The sequence below is a fragment of the Pan paniscus genome, chromosome 8 (assembly GCF_029289425.2).
Source record: "Pan paniscus chromosome 8, NHGRI_mPanPan1-v2.0_pri, whole genome shotgun sequence".
In the NCBI taxonomy this organism is placed as follows: domain Eukaryota; kingdom Metazoa; phylum Chordata; class Mammalia; order Primates; family Hominidae; genus Pan; species Pan paniscus.
The window spans coordinates 107,311,707-107,329,314 of NC_073257.2; the positions used below are offsets into that span (position 1 = coordinate 107,311,707).

The following is a 17,608-nucleotide window of genomic DNA, read 5'->3' on the forward strand; positions in this document are numbered from 1 at the left end:
GGTGGGAGAATCACCTGAGCCTGGGAGGTTGAGGATGCAGTGAGCCATGACTGCACCACTGCACTCTAGCCTCAACAACAGAGTGAGACCTTGTCTCAAAAAAAAAAAAAAAAAAAAAAAAAAAAAGACTATGTTGTCTCCAGTTTTGAGGTGTGAAATAGCCTTTCTTTCATAGGATGACATGCAACACAGATAACAGTGGCCACTTTCTAGTGGTGTTATTTTAAAGCATTAGAATGAAAAACCCTAGGGTGATCCCTAGACTGCTTCATGTGTCCGTAAGTCTGGGAACCTCTGAGCTCTAGTTCTCAGTGTGGTCGGTGGGCCAGTGGCACTGGTATGCCTAGCAAGCTTGCTGAAAATGTAGAATCTCGTCTCCTCCACCCCAAACCTCTTGAGGCTGAACCTGCAAGTTAACAAGATTCTCAGGATCCAACGCACATAGACTGAGAAGCCCTAAGCAAGGGGACCCATGCACCTCTTTTCATCCTGAGAGTTTTCCGATTCAAAGCCTCCCTCCCAGACAGATGGTAAGTGATTTGCCTTCATACCCATGCGGTGTGAAAACTCAGGAAAGAAGGGGAAAGGGCTGTGTTGTTCACAACCATCAGCGCCAGGCCAGAGGCTCAGTGCCCCTCTGTTTCTAGTAGGGGTAAGCTGGCTTGGAGAGACAGGATTATTGCCACACTATGCCCTGGGACAGTCTAGGCAAAAAAAAAAAAGGCGGGGAGGGAGGCATTTTTTAGGATGACAAAACTAGAATTCCAGAAGTGGAGTAAAGTTATTCCCTCAGGAGACTTTGCAATAATTAAGAAATTATTTTTATGGGTACTGTTTATGAAGCAAAGCAGAGCTGCCAGGTTAGGCAAATTCCAAAGCAATGCCAAAAACACTTGACCTAAACCCCATTTATGATTAGTAATACGGGGCTGGGCCAGTGAGGCTCTTCTCTTCTTCTCGACGCTTCCTGCCCCACCTGCTTAGTGAACATATGGTTTTGCTCTTTATGGAAATCTATCATTTAATTCCAAAAAATGAATGTCATTACTTGTATCCTTTTCTGAAGGATGTGTGTCTCAGGCTGCACAATTCTGATTTTTAAACCCAAGGGCGGGACTTGGACAACAGAGAAAGGCAAGAACCAAAGGCATTTGGGTAAATAAAAGGAATCCATCTATTCAAGGAAGAAACAAAAAGGAACTACAGGCATTTCTGTGCCCAAAGATGTCTCACTAGGTGTCATCAGAGGGACTTGGCAGAAGCAGCTGACATTACACTTGGCATTTCCCAAAAACCAAGTTGCCTTGGGAATAAATCTCATTTTTAAAGAAACTGCCTGTCCTTCTGGGAACTAACTTAATTCTGTTTGACTGAATTTTTTTTTTTTTTAAATATGAGTCACAAGGAAGTTCAGAGAAACAAAATTTCACTTTGTCCCGCATTACAGACACTTTCTGGGCAAGGAGAGCCACTGCCAGTTAAGGGGCATGGCACGGCTGAAGGAGAATGGGCTCCTGCATGGTTCCGTGTGGGAGCTGGGGCCCTTTTTTTCAAGAACCCAGATTCATGGGTGAAAATTAATACAGGAGCCACACATAGTGAAAAAAATACAAAACTACTAAAACAACCTTAAGATTTTAGTGGAAAGATCTGAAGTGAAAGAAAATGTTTTATTCATCTGCTTTTCAAGTTAGAAGCAGGAAACAGAAAAACTCTATTTAGTATGGAAAACAATTAAAAATAGACTCCAGTCCCATTCTCATTCAAATTAATGCAGAGAGGAAGGGGGAGGGGGAGGAGTGGAGGAAAACTATGAAGTCAGAGAGCACAGAGTCAAAAGGAAGATGTGAGCTCTGAACAAAATAATTAAACCTCCACTGTTATCAGAAATTCAGACTAATGAGCCCTTTCTACATGAGGAAACAGCTTGAAAACTTTACATTTCATGCTGCAAAGGACTTTTGTAAAGACAAAGTTTATTCCTGTATGGAATTCCAAAAAGGAAAACTTAGGATTTAGAATCATCGTCTGGAATTTTAAAGCAGAAGGGTCAACATATACCCAAAGAACTTCCGCTTCACCCCACCTCAAAGCTTCTCTGCTTTTCAGAGAAGCAGAAAAACCAACCAGAAGCAGTCAGAGACACTACAGAAAACAAACATGAAAACTCTAAGCAGAGCTGCCTAGAGCCACATAGTACAGAGACAAACAGCCGGCAAGAATGAAGGCCAGTGAGTCTTCAAGAAAAATTCAATAGTCTCTGTTTTCAAGGTACAAAAACGTGTTTTACATTCCAGAAAACTGTCTACACAATATGTTTTCTTTTTTAAATTTGATACTCAAAATTCTGCTCTCTCTAAATTTCATTATGTCAAAAAACTAAATCATTTAAGATACTACTTAAAAGAGGTATTATTGTACCTAGATTTTCGAAGTTAAATCTCTATTACCATCAAGAGACACAAACTTTTTCCTTTCTCCTTTTTTTTGGTGTTACGATTCGAAGAAGACAATCATGAACACCCAAGAAGTGGAACGAACCCAGCTTACTTATTCAGACACCTGATATCACCTCAGATCAGGGGCCTCTGTCTGTCTGCTGGGATTTATTTTATGGGCCACGAGAGTGAGTAAACTGGGGCAAATGGCCTTGGGAAACAACGGGATTTGTGAAAATTTCTGTGAAATAACAGAATTTCTGACCCAAGTATCATGGAATAGCTATGTTGATTCCAGTGGGCTGGGAGTGGGGCACAAGCCTCTCTTACCTCGATTGTGTTGCAAGAGCACAATAGTAGGATTGACAATCGTTGTGGAGGGATAGGCGGATGAAGGCTTGCTAACTGGTGGAAAGGCTTGGGAATCAGTTCCAATAAGGGAAGAAGAAACTTCATTTAGTAGAGGACTGGAATCCTGAAACGAACAAACAAACAATGTAACTAACTGTAAATATAAAAAGCTAGTGTTAATGTTTTTTAAAAAGAAGAAATTTAAAGCTTTACAATGATCTTAATTATAAAAAGAAATGCAATCAATGAGATACATCATATCATTAATTCCAGTTAGAAGTTTAAGCCGGAATGCTTATTCTCTTTGTTGGTATTAGTATGGGGCGGAGGAGAGAGAGAAGGTGAATGTTACTGCAAGTCTCAGCAACATCATTCATTAGGTCCACCTGCTAACAGTTGTGGGTCAATCTGGTTACTGAAAAACCAAATTCAAATCCAAGTAGAATAACATGCAAAACCCATGCAATTCCAAATGTGATCCAAGAACAAGAGCTGGTTTAATTGGGAAAAATCAGGGAAGTTTAGTACACTGTACAGAGAAATGTAAGACAATGTGAGGACAAGAAGACATCAACGTAAGAACAGGGAGGAGTTGAGCAACAGTTTTTTCAGAAAGCTACTCTTAGCATCGGCATCACTGAGCAATTTTACTGATGCTTGCTTCTGAGATTTGGATATTATCCTATCCTACTGTGACATTTTTTTTCACTCTAATATTAAAGTGACAAAGATCCCTAAGACTTGTGAGAATCCTGACTTTAAAAACCTGAGGTCTCTGCCAGAAATACCAATAAAATTATTAATACTAACATTATAATCTGCATATTGGGGATAATGCCAGTCTTTTAAAACAAAATAAGACCCCAAAAGGTACTAAGAATATTTAGACAGTTTCCTTCATGATATCTATACATTTCTATTTTTGAGTTTATAAACCATAAATTGAGGATGCTCTTCTTAAAAGGCTTTAAGAACAAGATTTTAAATAGTTACTTTTGAGGCAATAATTATCCTGAAGCAATAATCAAAGATCAACTCTTGTGAACGTACCCACAAGATGAGGGCCACCCCCTCACTCACACCTAGCCCAATGCCCTGCAGATAGCAGGTGCTAGTAAATGCCACGTGACTGACAGGCGGGATCTTTCAGCAATGTTGTGTCTGAGCAAATGTTTGTAGCAAGAAAACAAATGCTTATCAAAAGAGGATATGGGCATCAGCACCCAGGACAGCTCCCAACACACAGTAGGAACTTCACAACACTGCCTAGGTCAGTCTATCTCTTCTGAAAGTCCACTAAATAGCCGCCGCTATTTAGTTATGAGGGGCAGCTCAATGTCATGAATAAAACCTTTTCTCAAGACTTGAGAAGCACAGTATGATTTTATACAAAAGTGCCTCACCTTGATTCCTCCATTTAGAAAGTGAAAAATAACTACACTTTTCCTAATTTATCTCCAAAGTGATATAATTATGATAAATGACATATCATTAAAAACTGCCTGAATGCATCCAAGAAACACAAAATATCAGGCATACAGCTCTTTAAAGTATAAATGCCTAATGTGATGTTTGGGTGGATCATATGAGCATTAAGCACTTTACAGATTTTATTTTGTGTTTTATTTCTGGAACATCACAAAAACAGCTATTGATTAAAATAACTCAAATCAATTAACATGACTTTTATTCTTCCTTCTTTCCCTCAACTAGCTACAGATGGAGCAGGCATCAGCTCACAGCTCAGAAACCATCCACAGAGGCTCCTCCTCTTGACAGAGGAGGAAGAGGAATCCAAGTAGTTTCCTTTTTCACCTCTGTTACCCAGGGCCAAACCCGAAGCTATCAGGCCAAACTGAGGTCCTTCTGGGAGGTCTACACCAGGCTGATTAGTCAGGTTTGAGAAATTGAGGACCCTTCCCAACGAATCTGTCCTGATACACCTAAAACCAACTCGATATGAAAACCTAGGTCTACACAAATAAATTATAGAATACACAATCAAACTACTCACAATGGTCTATGAGGACACTAAACATAAGACACCTTACCTGCTACTCCAGACAAACATAATCTGTGTCAAAGGGAAGATGCTTGAACTCCCCAAAACAAGAGTGGCTTCTAAATTCTAAGTTCAGCTGAAGGTAGAGGGGAATAGACCAGGGAAACATCTAGCATTTTTCTCCAATGGGACTGAGCTGCAAAATTCAAAGCTAGAAGGATATCCAAGCCCATGGGTCACATTGGGCCTGGTGCTGACCTAACTACACTGCACAGCACTAGAGATCTCAGAACAGGCCCCAGCTCAGGATGTAACGGTTCCCAGCTTTGATGTGTTTGATGCCTCATTATAATTTATCTAATAAGCCAAATAAAAAGTTTCCTTCCTGATTTCTGCATGACTGGCTTCAGCTTAACAAGCCATTTGGAACAGTTTTGCAGGCACACATCTTTACACAAAGGGATGTCAGTAAACGCTTAGTTCCATCAGCCAATTGCATGACCCACTACCTGACTGTATCTCAAAAGGTAGGGTGTGGACCCCAGCATCTGAAACCCCTGAGCACTTGCTACCAAGTGAGATTCCTAGGCTCTTCTCCAGACCCACTCAGTCAGAAATTCTAGGAGTATAACCTGAGGGTGACGATTTAAACAAGCCTCCCTGACCCTCAGATGATCCCATGTACACAAAGCTTGAGAAGTGACCTCCTACTCCAAAAATCCCTTTGAGAACAAGACCCTGACTCATGGTTGTACCCAGGGTACTTAGCAGAATGCCTAGACCATGGCAGAAACTCAATGATGAATTGTTAACTAACCAGTTACTTGCTTTTGAGTGACCCTGGCCCTCATTTGCCAGGGCAAGTCCTCAGCAACATAGCTAACATTCACTAGGCACCTTCTCTATGTCAAGCCCCATAACAGGAACTTTTACACTCGATCCTACTGAACCCGAAGCCCTGTGAGTAGATTCACGTATTCCCATATTACAACTCGCAATGAAGTTATCAGATTCTCTCAATTCCCAGGGCTCCTAAGGAAAAAGGAGACCCAAGCACTTTGACTCAGCTTTTTCTCTAAGCAGTTGGGCTTTCCTGGCTGTGATGGGAACTCATTCCCCCACCCGCAGGATGGGACCTGAGGCAGCAGGGCCCTTTGACTTCCTGTGACCACTGGGGCACTGTTTTGCCACAAAGGCTCCTGGGACCTTCTCCTCAGGGTCCCTAGCAATTGCCTGCCTTTTGAGGTAAAAGTCCTAACATTTGTACAGGGCTTTCAGACCCACTTGCTCACTTAAACCCAACTCTCTCACAAAAAAAAAAAAAAAAAAAAAAATCCTAGTCTCTATCATTTCTGTATACTACAGAGAGTTTATTTACTCACTAGGTCAACAAGAGAATCAGAGAATCGCTTCCTCCCCGAGATCTCCCCGCTCCCTGGTAAGTAGCACCCACCACGCCTGCCGTTGCTTTTCCCCATAATTCTTAGCTTTCCTCAGCTCTCCACACGACCCCCGACCTGGCCTGTGAAAAGCATGGCCAGTCAACATAAAGGCCACAGATGTTGTCTTCTGAGGGAGAAAGATGTGCATTCCCAACAGGACAGAGCAGACGAGGCACTGCAGAGATGGGGAACAGCCCCGAGAGACCCAGGGAAGACACACGGGAAGCATGCACGCTAGTGACAGGGGACACGGCTCCAGTCATCACACAGGCACAGCGGCAGCCAGTGCTGTCCTCAGAGCTCTGTGCTTCAGTGAGAAAGGGAATGTGACTGCTGGGAGGAGACATTCAGAAAAGCCGTGAGGAGGGGAGTCCAGCAAGCTTACGGTACTCGAAACAGCTCCCGTGAGGTCAGGCTCCGAGACTCTGCGGAGGTCCTCCGGGGCAGGAGGGACCAGCGGAGGTGGTGGTGAGAAGGATGGTGGCGTCTGGCTAATGGGGGCAAAGGAGCCAGAGGCGCGGGCTGGCTGGCTGTGGTGGGGCCACCTCTGCAGATGAGGGGGAATGAAATCATCTAGAGTCGGGAAGGTCAGAGGTGAGGCGGCAGAGGCAGTCGCTGGGATTGTGGGGACGCAGCCAAGAGGCCCCAGAGGTGTTGGAGGTCTGGCAGTGCCTTCTTGCCCTCTGTCAGTATTAACCAGGTAGAGAGGGACAACTATTACCTCCGGCTGGGCTGCACTGGAGGAAGTGGCATCCTGTGGAAATAAGGGGGTCGTTATGGAAAGGGGTATGATACGAGGAAAGAATTCCATATTTAAACGGTTGAGAGTGGGCATGCAGTGAGGTACTCTGAGAAATATTTAATCAGTGCCCTTTCCTCAGAGTACATGAGACAGTCGGAGCTGGCCAGCTGGCCTTCTGACACTCCATGACACAGAGGGAACCCCATCCAACTCCGCTTTTCATCCATCTATTTTTGAATCCTTTTAACACTTTATGAGAGAGAAAGAAGAACAGAACAGGCAGGCAGGCTGTGTTTAACCCCACAACACCACCATAGAGCCTAAAAGCTTGGGAGTAAATACAATTTCTTTGGCACCTTGTAATAAAACATGAACAATGAGTTTCTCACCATGTTGTTAGTCTCTGGATTCCACGCTCCGGCATACTTACACATTTACAGAAAAGAGAGACAGACAAAGAGAGTACTGTGCTGAGAGGTTCAGACAGAAGAATTCGGGATTCAAGCCACAACATTAATGAGGAAAGGGAGGGTAGGGCAGCCCAGTGAACAATGAGCTGCTCGCATCAGTTTTGAAAGAGACAGTAGAGAAGACACACAAACATTCCTAATTTCTTGCCTTGGCTGGATAACTCGGCTGCAAAAGGTAAGATTCTTTGCTCTTCCGGTTTTCGGGATCAGAGGTAACCCGGGGGCCTAGCACAGGTGGTCTCACATCTGGGAACGAAGCCTGAGTCCCCAGGGAAGGACTCTCGCCACGGTTAACGGCATCTTTACGGATGTCAAAGAATAGCTTGGGAGGGTCAGGAGGAGGAGCAGGGGGTGGTTTTCCTGTGCCGGCTGTGCGGGAGACAAGGCCGGGAGCCGGTGCTCGGGTGCCCGCAGCCTCCGAGGGAGTGCCTTCGGCAGGGTCACGTGCAACACGAGAGGAGTTTTCTGACGCCGCCAGGCAAATGTTATTGGATAAACAAGGTACATATAAGCTGCTGACCTTTTTAATCCCAACTGCCTCATGACATGGGTTAGAGCTCACATTCTTATGATAAACTGTCCTGGTGGCTGCATAGCGCTGCTGGGGTTGGGATGAAGCACTGGGGAACGTGGAGTCCGGAAGCAAGGAACCAGGGCGCACCACACCTTTGGGAGCCGATCCAGCTGCCAGGAGGACGGAGACGGGCTGGGGTTGTGAGGGGTTCTGCTGGCTGGGGGTGCCGAGTGGGACATAAGGCTTTGGTGAGCTCAGGTAGAGGGAATCCTTATAGGTATTGTGGATGGTGGGGGACTGCCATGCAAAGCGGTCCTTTTGAGGGAGAGGAGGGCGTGGGGGAGAGAGAACCTTTAGCAATATTTTCAAGATATGTTATCAAACAGGGAAAAAAGAAAGAGGAGGGGAAATGGAAAGAAGGACGATCATTAGAAACGACAGCATAACATGATTCAAGCAAAAACAATTCTTAACACGTTTTTCAGCACATCCTCAGGTTAGACTCCTCCTAGTATCCACAATTCTAAGTGAAGCCAAAGACTGAATCCCACTCACCTGGAGAGGTAGGCCTGACTCTCCTTTGCATCCAGAGAGGCTGAGCCCAGCCCATAGCAGGCCACATGCTACATCAATTGTGACACCAATCCTTGGCTGACTGCATCTTTATTAGACATCCTGACTCAAGAAGGGAGCCAAGTGAACTAAACACCAGTGGGAGAAGCACCAAAGCCCCCAACTCCCTCTCAAACCTCCTTCCCTCATGATTTATCTTCGAGCCTTTGGCCTTAGAAGTTTATGTTCACTGGAACTCTTTTGAGTGCCTTTCATTCTTTTCCTTTAGGAAAAGGAGAACTGGAAGAACCGTCCTTATTTGTGTTCACAGGAGACAGATGTCTTAATTGAGTCACTGAGATTTAGCACTCAATTCCATAAGCATAACAAATTAACGCGCCCTAAGAAGAGAATGCTAAGGATTTTTGAATACACATGTGCTCTTTTCTCAGAGGAAAGAATTTGATGAAGCTAATTATTAGAAGGAAGACAAGCATGAGATTAAAAGCACACAGTCTCCCATTTTTGATGTACACAAAAAAGGGGACCAGGCAATGAAGGACTGAATTGGCCTCTACCGGATTGGACTGTGCCTAGTTTCTCAAAATCTAGCCCCATGCCCATCTCACCCAGCCCACCACCACACAAAGGGAATCAGTCCCAGAGGTAAATGATCAGCCTCAGATTCACAGCTTAAGCCCAAAGCTCTGGTTGCAGGTCCAGAGGCTCACACAGCATCCCTCGCTTCTCAACACTGCTCCTCTTTGGGTCTCAGTGGAGAAGAGGGTCAGGAAATGGGATGACCCTCCAGTCTGATCCTCATGTCAACAAGAGTCATCTGGCAATCTGTGGCTCAACTGGGAATTAGACTATGAGATGAGGAAACTTCATTTTGCTAGATTTTCTTTTCTTTTGTTGTTTTATTTTGTTTTGAGATGGAATCTTGCTCTGTCACCCAGGCGGGACTGCAGTGGCGCGATCTCGGCTCACTGCAACCTCCGCCTCCTGGGTTCAAGTGATTCTCCTGCCTCAGCCTCCCGAGTAGCTGAGACTACAGGCACATGCCACCACGCCCGGCTAATTTTTTGTATTTTTAGTACAGACGGGGTTTCACCGTGTTAGCCAGGATGGTCTCAATCTCCTGACCTTGTAATCTGCCCACTTCAGCCTCCCCAAGTGCTGGGATTACAGGAGTGAGCCACTGCACCCAGCCTAGGTTTTCTTTAATGGCTCCTTTTTTTTTTTTTTTTTTTGAGACGTAGTCCCACTCTGTCGCCCAGGCTGGAGTGCAGTGGCACGATCTAGGCTCACTGCAACCTCCGCCTCCCAGGTTCAAGCAATTCTCCTGCCTCAGCCTCCCGAGTAGCTGGGACTACAAGCACATGTCACCACACCCAGCTAATTTTTTGTATTTTTAGTAGAGACGGGGTTTCACCATGCTGGCCAGGATGGTCTTGAGCTCCTGACCTTGTGATCCACCTGCCTCGGCCTCTCAAAGTGCTGGGATTACAGGCGTGAATGGCTCCTATTTTTAAAGATATCCCAGTTCTAGAAGAAAACCAGAACTTTCTTCCAAATTACGCAAGTGAAGTATATTAGAGTCTGATCAATATCGGTAAGTGAATTTTGACCAAAAATGGGGAGGGTGCAAGATCTGGGTCTATTTTGAATTTATTTTTAATTTTATTTCTTTTTTTTTTTTTTTTTTTTTTGAGATGCAGTCTCACCCTGTTGCGCAGGCTAGAGTGCAGTGGTGTGACCTTGGCTCACTGTAACCTCCGTCTCCCAGGTTCAAGCAATTCTCCTGCCTCAGCCTCCGGAGTAGCTGAGACTATAGGCCTGTGCCACCACACCCGGCTAATTGTTGTATTTTTAGTAGAGACGAGTTTTCACCATGTTGGCCAGGCTGGTCTTGAACTCTGACCTCAAGTGATCTGCCCGCCTTGGCCTCCCAAAGTGCTGGGATTACAGGCGTGAGCCACAGCGCCCGGCCAATTTTATTTCATTCTTTTTTTTTTTTTTTTTTTTTTTTGAGACGAAGTCTCGCTCTTGTCGCCCCAGCTGGAGTGCAATGGCACAATCTTGGCTCACTGCAACCTCCGCCTCCCAGGTTCAAGCGATTCTCCTGCCTCAGCCTACTGAGTAGCTAGGATTATAGATAGGTGCCTGCCATCACACCTGGCTAATTTTTGTATTTTTTTTAAGTAAAGACAGGGTTTCACCATGTTGGCCAGACTGGTCTCGAACTCCTGACCTAAGGTGATCCACCCACCTCAGCTTCCCAAAGTGCTGGGATTACAGGCATGAGCCACTGCTCCTGGCCTATTTCATTCATATATTTGTGGCATACAGGTGGCAAGAAGAAAGAATGTTAGAAAGGGTGAATAGGTGAAAAATATTTAAAAGTTTTATAGGTTGGGCACTGTGGTTTAAGCCTGTAATCCCAGCACTTTGGAAGACCAAGGCAGAAGGACCACTTGAGTCTGAGACCAGCCTGGGCAATACAGCGAGACTCTGTCTCTACAAAAAATTTAAAAAAGAAATAGCCAGGTGTGGTGGCACACACCTGTAGCCCCAGCTACTAAGGAGGCTGAGGAGGGAAGATTGCTTGAGCCCAGGAAGTCAAGGCTGCAGTAAGCTGTGATGGCACCTCTGCACTCCAGCCTAGGTGACAGAGCAAGACTGTCAAAAAAAAAAAAAAAAAAAAAAGTTTTTTGAGTCCGGATTAGAACATCAACCCAGAAACAGTAAATAACCTATTCCTTAAACTCAGTTTTCAAGGCACACATATAAGCTCATTGGAGAAGCAGCTCATTTGGATATCCTTGACTAATTCAATGCCTATCCTTTCCACAGGGCACCCATGGCAGTGCCAGTGAATATGCACCAGCCAAAAAAAACAAAATGAATAGCCCCTCTCTAGTATTCAGCAACAGCAAAAGCTTTCAGGTGAACTCACTTGGTTTCAGTGAACATGTTTACAGACTAAACGATTCTAGAAACAAAACACGTGGGCTAGCACGCACCAAAGGGACTGGCGGGTATGCTGATAATGGCAGTAGGGAGGTAAGCAAAAGATCATTCTGATTTGAGCTCAGATTTACTTTTACTTTCAGCTCAACTGTCCCATATGTGATTTCTTCTTGTCCAAAGATAGAAATCAGCTTCAGTGAGTTTCTAACTTATTTTGGCTCTCGCCATATATGGTGCATTACATCAGGCATGAGCCTTCCCAGGGCTTTGACCCTGTAGAAAGGACGCTTCCCCAGAGCATCAACAGTGCACTCAGATCCAAAGGTCTCCTGCCCTGGGGCTTCTTTTAGTCCTGAAGAAGAAAGGGGATAGGCACAGTGACTTTACATGCAGGGAACTACTTTTTGTTGTAAACATTGTAGGAACCACACAGGCAGTCTGCATTCTGCCCAGTTGGCTATAAATGAAATTCTATTTATCTTTTCAGAAGGTGGGCCAGTGAAAATATGAGGCTTCTGGAAAATCCTGGTATGTTTATAGTTTATACAGTTCTATAAACTACCAATTCCCTCCTCTAAGCCAGTGCATACTTACAGCTCTGGCAATCACGATATAGACAAGAAGTCATGTTTCCATTCAGAAAACACACCTAAGAGGTAATGCATGACCTAAAGGTTCCTGAAATTTGAATGGCTGATTTTACATTGAATATAAAGGATAAAACCTCTTTATGAGCAATTTACCAGGTTCCCTTAAAGGGAACCCCAGTAGAAAGAAAATTCTTGGATAGTGACAGATAAGAAAACATACTTTGTAAAAGATATTATAGGGTGTTCACCCTTATAAACCTCTTGAGGGCAATGTTTCACACAGTGATCTGAACACCACGGAGATGCTCAATAAAGCTGTGTTAAATAAATTTTAAAAGAATTTTTATTTACTTCACATGCTTTTAAAATTGTCTTTTCAAAAGAGCTGCTTAAGAAGCCAAAAAGAATTACTGAGTTACCCTTTGAACTAAGTCACTGATAGTGGAAGAGGACATGCTTCTACATTTGCTTTGAATTAATCAGCACTGTTTCTTGATCTGCATAGAGCTGATGGCATCCATTCTTGAGATGGTTGAAAAGAAGTATGTCTGCCACAGGCAGCACATTTATACACTGTGAAAGGGTTTAGGGACGGGAAAACCATGGCAAGTCATTTACCGGACAAGTGACCTCCCCAGTCCCTCTGTCTAATGAAGACTTCAAAAAGCCAGGCTCATTCGCAGCTCCTGGTTCTAACCAGTGACCCAGGATGCATATGGCTGTACCTAGGGAGGCAAGTCATAGCAGGTGGCAGAAAGGCTAAATGTGTTTGTTGCTCAGCATACAAGGCAGACAATTAAGCAACCAATTCCACGCTGAGGAGGATAAGCATCTGTAGAGAGGGAGAAAAACATCATCTCTGATTCAGCTTCATTTCAGCAGCAAGTGCATTTTTACATCCTCACAACAGGAACCAGAGGATCATTGGAGAAGTGGGGTGGGAACTAGGAAGGACCTGCAGAATTTCCGGACTCCTTGTGAGTTCGGGGAACACCTTCACAGAAGGAAGGCACAGGGAAGCGGACCACACAAGGAACACATTTCTGCTATAGTTTTTGAGCAGCACAGCTTCCTTTAAGAGAAAGGACTAGGCTAGGTGTGGTGTCTCACACCTATAATCCCAACACTTTTGGAAGCCAAGGTGGGAGAATGGCTTGAGGCCAGCTGTTGGAGGCTTCAGTGGGCTATGATGACACCATTGCACTCTGGCCTGGGCAACAGATAGAGACCCTGTCTTAAAAAAAGAGAGAGGAAGAGAGAAAGAGAGAGAGGGGAGAGAGAGGGGGAGAGAGAGAGAGAAGTAGTAGTCGACTCCACAGATGTGGCTCCTGTATGCAAAAATGTTCATCACAGATCACCTAAATTAAAACATGGTCTATTCCCATCATCAAAATGACAAAGTAACAACAGGAGAGGGAAGAAAGAAAAGATCAGGAAAGCCACCTAGGGGGAAAGACTTAAGCAAAAGTATCCTTACTCCAATTTGTACAGCTTTGGGGGATTTCTTTTGTAGGATACAGCTGGGCTGTACTGCCATTTTGCCTGTTCCTGGGCTGTTGGACTTAGGGTCTGGCCACAGCTACCTGATCTTAATCTGTAAGGATACTGTTGCTGGAGTTCTTACAGCCCCATCTCCAGAAAACAATTGGAATAAACACAAGATGCATTCTTCTCTTGAATATTACACTCTAAAGAATTTTTTTTAAAAACGTCTCAGACCTTTTTCCTACATATCCAAGGCTAAATGAATTCCCTCTTTCAGAACACTTCTACATACAGAACAAACCTAAATAGGCATCAAGGCCTATTTCCAACACCCTGGTACAGACCAACCTCATTCCATGCCTCTGCTCCCCTTGACCCCAACTTTCCCTTAGCTGGGTCCTTGCAGAGCTTATCCAGAGTTGTCCAAAAGCTTGAAACCTATTCCGTTATCCAACTGGGGAAGCAGGAAGTCACCAGTCTAAGTTAAGAGACTCAAGAACAGGTACCACTCACCAGTCCCCACCCTGCCCTTGGGCACATGCCTACCTGGGACTTGTCAGAAGGAAGGTTGGGATGCACACTTCTGTAGCCCTTGGCAGCGAGTGAAGAGGGCTGGGCATTTCCATTGGCATCAGCACTGGAAGAAAGCCTCCACTCATCTGAGAAATACAGAGGAAAAAATCTCTCACTCACAGGGAATCACTCCCTGGTTCCCCTGTAACTCCGGGGTCCTTGGTAGAAGGCCAGAAAGGTGAGAATGCAAGAGAAGCCATACCTGCTGAAGAAGGCTCTGGCTCCAGACCTACACGTGGTGCAGAAAAGGATGAAAACAAGAAAAGGGGAAAAACAGAAATCGTTACATTTGCAGGAAACAAGCATGAAACTGCATAGAAGGTTGAAAATCCAGCACCCCGTTGTTTGACACAAAATGCCCTCAGTCACGATGGCCTGATTACCATAGGAACCCACGCGAAACCATGATGTGCTCACAGGCACTGACCTTTGAAAACACAAGGCTCACATTCACAGGGATGAAGAAACAATTGTTACTTGATATTCTTATTTTACAGACAAAAAGGCAACAGAATTCTCTACTGTCCAGTCCCTACTCACTGACTCTCATTCCCCTTCCTTGAGCCTGCTGTGGGCTCAGAATGACCACTCCCAACCAACTAACAGGCCCAGGAGAGAGAGAAGTGGATAAACACTTTTTCCAGGGGTGCTGGTGCTGGGCTAAGGGGCAGAACATGACTTAAGCTGGGAGGTATCTGCTGCGATAAAGACTTTTTTTTTCTCCCTGCCTGCTTTTCTTCTTTCCATTAAATGAGCCACATAAACATTTCAAAATCTAATCACCCTTCCTGAGTGTTCATCACATCACAAAGCACCCCTGTCTCCCTTCAGCCTTCCCAGCCACTGCCTGACGCATTTCAGAGACCCTAAACTTCTAGTTTGATCCACATAGCACATAGCACCATGAGGCAGCAGAGTGCAGTGGTTACAAGCCCGACTGGAAAGGCAGCTGGGCCTCAATTCATATCCTGGGTCTACCACCTAAGGGTTCTATGACCCTGGGCAAGTTATAAGCCTCAGTTTGCCCATCTGAAAAATGGAGATAATGATATACCTGTTTTATAAGTGTTGTTAATAAGAACATTTATGCATGCAAAATGCCTACCACAGTGCCTGGCAAAGCTCAGAAAATGTTTGCTATTTATCATCTTCTGTATCATCTCTTGTCTCTACTCTCTGTCCTTGATCTAACCCAGGGGTCCACAGACTTTTTTCTATAGAGGGCCAGATAGTAAATATTTTAGGTTTTATGGGCCATATGGTCTCAGATGCAACTACTTGGCTCTGCTATTGTAGGACAAAGGCAGCCACAGATGATATGTAAATGAATGAGCATGGCTGTGTTCCAATAAACCTTTATTTATGGACACTAAAATCTGAATTTCATAAAATTTTCATGTGGCATACAATACCATTCTTCATTTTTCTTTCAACCATTAAAAAATGTAAAAGCCATTCTTAGCTCGAGGGCTGTACAAAAAAAGGCACAGGCCAGATTCCGCTCACAGCCACAGTTTGCCAATCCCTAATCTAGCCAAGCCTTAACCCCTTCTTCTCCCAGGCTGCCTTCTCTTGCCTCACCATGTAGAGAAAGAGGGACTAACACTGCAGTCTCACTGCCCAATCCTCCGTTTCAGTGTGGGTCCCTCAGGTGCTAGACATGGGCTTTCCAGATGCCAAGTTGAGATTTACAGACATTTACTGAACACCTCTCTAAGTGCCACTGTGAGTCACTGTTACGCCCACTTAGTTTTAGTTCAGTGTACACAACAACTCTGTGAAGTAGGTAATCACTCTCCTTCATGGATGAGGAAACAGAGAGGCCAATTGACTTGCCCAAAGTCGCACAGCCAGGAAGTGACAAAGCAGTCAGCCCAAGTCTCCAGAATCCAAACCTAGCACTCTGCCTACCACCCCCACAGCCACCAGCCTCCCCATCGGCCATGAAGTGGATGCTATGCTTCAGAGAGGTGGTGGGAGCCAAAAAGAGCTGGAGCAGAAGGCAAGGTAGGGTAAAGGTTCCAAGTGATTGGCATTCACGTATAGCAGTGGTGTAGCTGCATCAGGGCTTGCTGAAACACAGGTGGCTGGGCCTGGATCCTGGCACTTCTGATGCAGTAAGTATGAGGTGAGGCCCAAGAATCTGCATTTCTAACAAGTTTGCAGGTGATGCTGAGACTGCCAGTCCGTAACCGACACCTGGAGAACCACTGATGAGAGGTACACTCAAAAACGTCCTTATTCTGGAAAACTAGCTGTATCCATTTTATTTTTTCCCCTTTAAAACAGTTTTAAAATTTAGCTACATATTCTTTTAGCAGGTTGCCTGTTACATTTCTGCCACTTCCTTACAGACAATTCACTGCCATTTGTCTTCTCCAACCCACAAAAACTGCGTGCGGTCAGCCCTCCATATCCACGGATTCCGCATCTGTTAATTCAACCAACCGTGGATCAAATATTGGGGGAAAAAACACAAAATAAGAAAACAATAATAATACAACATTTAAAAAATACAGAATAACAACTATTTACATAGCACTTATATTAGGTATTACAAGTAATCTAGAGATTATTTAAAATATACAGGAGATGTGCATAGGTTATGTACAAATACAATGCCATTTTATATAAGGGACTTGAGCATCCTCAGATTTTGGTATCCGTGAAGGTCCTGGAACCAATCACTGGCAGATACTGAGGGACAACCGTAGTTGGGAAAGGTACATACAGGACATGTGTTTTGCTCACATTACTGCAATATACCGGCTTGTATGACCAGGAGCAAGTTCACTAGCCATGCTTAATTTTACTTTGCTCATCTATAAAATATAAGCCTTACCCCATACTCCTCACAGGGAGTATGATTCTTTGATTCTCTCCAATCAAAGAATTGGAGAATCTTTGAGAATCAAAGATCAGGTACATGAAAATACCTCTGAGTGCACCACACTCCCTGTCGTATCCAGACGGCTCCCTGGCCCAGAGCTCCCCTCACACCTGGCAGGCCCTTAAACACCTGGTGACATGCCATGACAATGGTCCACTTCTTCCCTCACAGCTATCACTTTTACCGTTCCATCTTCTTTACTAAGTTGCTATTTCTAGTCCACCTTTGTCAAATAAGTCTATCAAATTTATTAGATTTATGCATATACTAACATCAACAGGTTCTGAGTGAAGGGCTATCTAATGAAGGATGTAAACTTCGTACATGGAATTGGGGACACATTATTTTGCCCACTTTCTGGTTCTCAGTTGGGTTGGTTCTATTCAAGTGACACTAGCAAACAGCTATGTCACGGAAAGCTGAAATGTGAACTGTTCTTCTAAATCTCCAGGTATCATGAAGGGACCATCACTGTGACATCAGATTGCCTAGTTTCAGCCCTGAGTCTCTATCTTGCTAACTGCATATCCTGTGGCAAATGACCTGGCCACGTCTGTGAAATGGAGATAATATCTACCTCTTTTGA

General features: G+C 44.4%; 1 protein-coding gene across 50 annotated transcripts in view; it reads right to left on the reverse strand.

Moving 5' to 3' along the window:
• The window catches only part of SORBS1 (sorbin and SH3 domain containing 1), a 250,086-nt gene that overhangs the window by 96,375 nt on the left and 136,103 nt on the right, over window positions 1-17,608 (reverse strand). For 26 of the 50 annotated variants that reach the window (XM_055093181.2, XM_034931150.3, XM_055093173.2 and 23 more), the window contains 4 exons: window positions 14,335-14,361; window positions 14,106-14,218; window positions 6,619-6,987; window positions 2,769-2,913 (listed from right to left, as the gene is read on the reverse strand). In XM_055093181.2, coding sequence (XP_054949156.1) covers window positions 2,769-2,913; window positions 6,619-6,987; window positions 14,106-14,218; window positions 14,335-14,361 — 654 coding nt within the window. The remainder of the gene's footprint in view (window positions 1-2,768; window positions 2,914-6,618; window positions 6,988-14,105; window positions 14,219-14,334; window positions 14,362-17,608) is intronic. The other 24 variants (XM_034931185.2, XM_057298960.1, XM_034931184.2 and 21 more) reach the window with 3 other exon arrangements.